The 1,668-nt window shown below is 25.2% G+C and overlaps 1 protein-coding gene across 1 annotated transcript in view; it reads left to right on the top strand.

Moving 5' to 3' along the window:
- LOC100159560 (cystathionase-like) overlaps positions 1 to 752 on the top strand; it is a gene marked incomplete in the record, with an annotated part of 21,645 nt that extends 20,893 nt beyond the window's left edge. Inside the window, 1 exon segment of the mRNA NM_001163933.1 lies at positions 494 to 752. Coding sequence (NP_001157405.1) covers positions 494 to 644 — 151 coding nt within the window.
- Positions 753 to 1,668: the final 916 nt, after the last annotated feature.

The raw sequence follows: 1,668 nt of genomic DNA, 5'->3' as shown, positions 1-1,668 counted from the left end.
CAATGTCCTAATCAATCCTAAAAAATAAATTACAAATATTTGTAATGTAATATGATGTAGTTGGTATATTTTTGTTCCTAAAACAATATATTAAAGTATAGTTATAATTATTTATGAAAAATAAAATAATGCAATATGATATAATTTATTGACTATAATTGACTATACTATTATATAATATAATTATTTATTGCTACATAACATAACAATTTTGTTTTACAAAAATTACACAAAGTACACAAAATAGGTAATGTCCATTTCATGAAATGGATGTCCATATAATGTAGTTTCGTCAAAATTCACGATCTGGACAAATTTCACTAACTGGATATCCAGTTCATGAAATGAGTGGTTTCACTATGTGGATGCGACATAGACAACTTCCTGCAGTACATTATACCAATATTGTAAAAAGGACTTTCTTTTTAAATAAAGATATTTTTTGCAACTATATGTACTTATATATTAATATTATAATACATTATATTTTCAGAGCACTTATGACTCATGCTTCAGTTCCTGCAGAAGAACGAGTAGCATTAAATATTACAGACAATTTAATCCGTTTGTCCGTGGGATTAGAATCCGAAGAAGATTTAATTGCCGATGTCGAACAAGCACTAAAAGCTTCTGTTCAAAAATAATCGTGTTTTAGTTTAAAAAAATATTTTATTTGTGTCAAATTACATTAATGTTAATCGGTTAATATAATTATTATTATCTATATTATATTTTAAAATATCTATTGATAATTTGGTTTTATTCGTTAACATTTATCTTTGGCTCCGCTTGCTTGAATTAATTGTTCTAAGTCGTCGATCAAGTCCTGGTAGTATTCCAAACCAATGGACAATCGTATGAGATTATTGTGAATGCCCGTAGATTGCCTTTCTTCGTCCGTGAGCGAAGCGTGCGTCATTTTACAGCTATATACGACAACAATATAACAAAATATTAATTATTTCCGGATTGAAAGAAAAAAAAATTAATTTGAATAAAAAACTATTTTTATTGAAAAATTTAAATTAAATAAAAAATCTTTGCTTAATAATAATCCAAATTAGATAAAAAAAATGTGTAATTTGAATAGAAAAACTGATTTGAATAAAAAACAGTTAAGTAAAAAACAATCCTAAATCGGATAAAATAATCTAAATTGGATAAAAAAGTCTAATAGGAATAAAAAAAATAATTTGAATAAAAGACGATTATTTATTGATATATCTAAATTAAATAAAAAATCCTTGTTGAAAAAAAATCCTAAAACGGATTAAAAAGTCTTATATGAATAAAAAAAAATTAATTTGAATAAAAAATCATTTTTTATTGAAAAATCTAAATAGTATAAAAGCCAGGTTGAATAAAAAATCTAAATTAAATAAAAATTCCAAACTTGGGAATTTCCCCAGCCCCCGAACCAACATTTTGACTTAAAAAAAAAACTAAATCTCTACAAACGAAAAAAATTAGATTATAAACCAATACAAACCGGCTACAAACGAATGGTGAAAAAAAAAATTCAAAATTCAAAATTTGGGCATTTCCCCAGCCCCCCCCACCAAAATTTTGATTTTAAAAAAAAACTAAATCTCTACAAACGAAAAAAATTAGATTACAAACCAATACAAACCGGCTACAAACGAATGGTGAAGAAAAAAATCAAAATCA

Source organism: Acyrthosiphon pisum, chromosome A2 (genome assembly GCF_005508785.2).
Source record: "Acyrthosiphon pisum isolate AL4f chromosome A2, pea_aphid_22Mar2018_4r6ur, whole genome shotgun sequence".
Classification (NCBI taxonomy): Eukaryota; Metazoa; Arthropoda; class Insecta; order Hemiptera; family Aphididae; genus Acyrthosiphon; species Acyrthosiphon pisum.
Note: the sequence above shows the minus strand (reverse complement) of the source record. Positions and strands in the feature narration are given on the sequence as shown.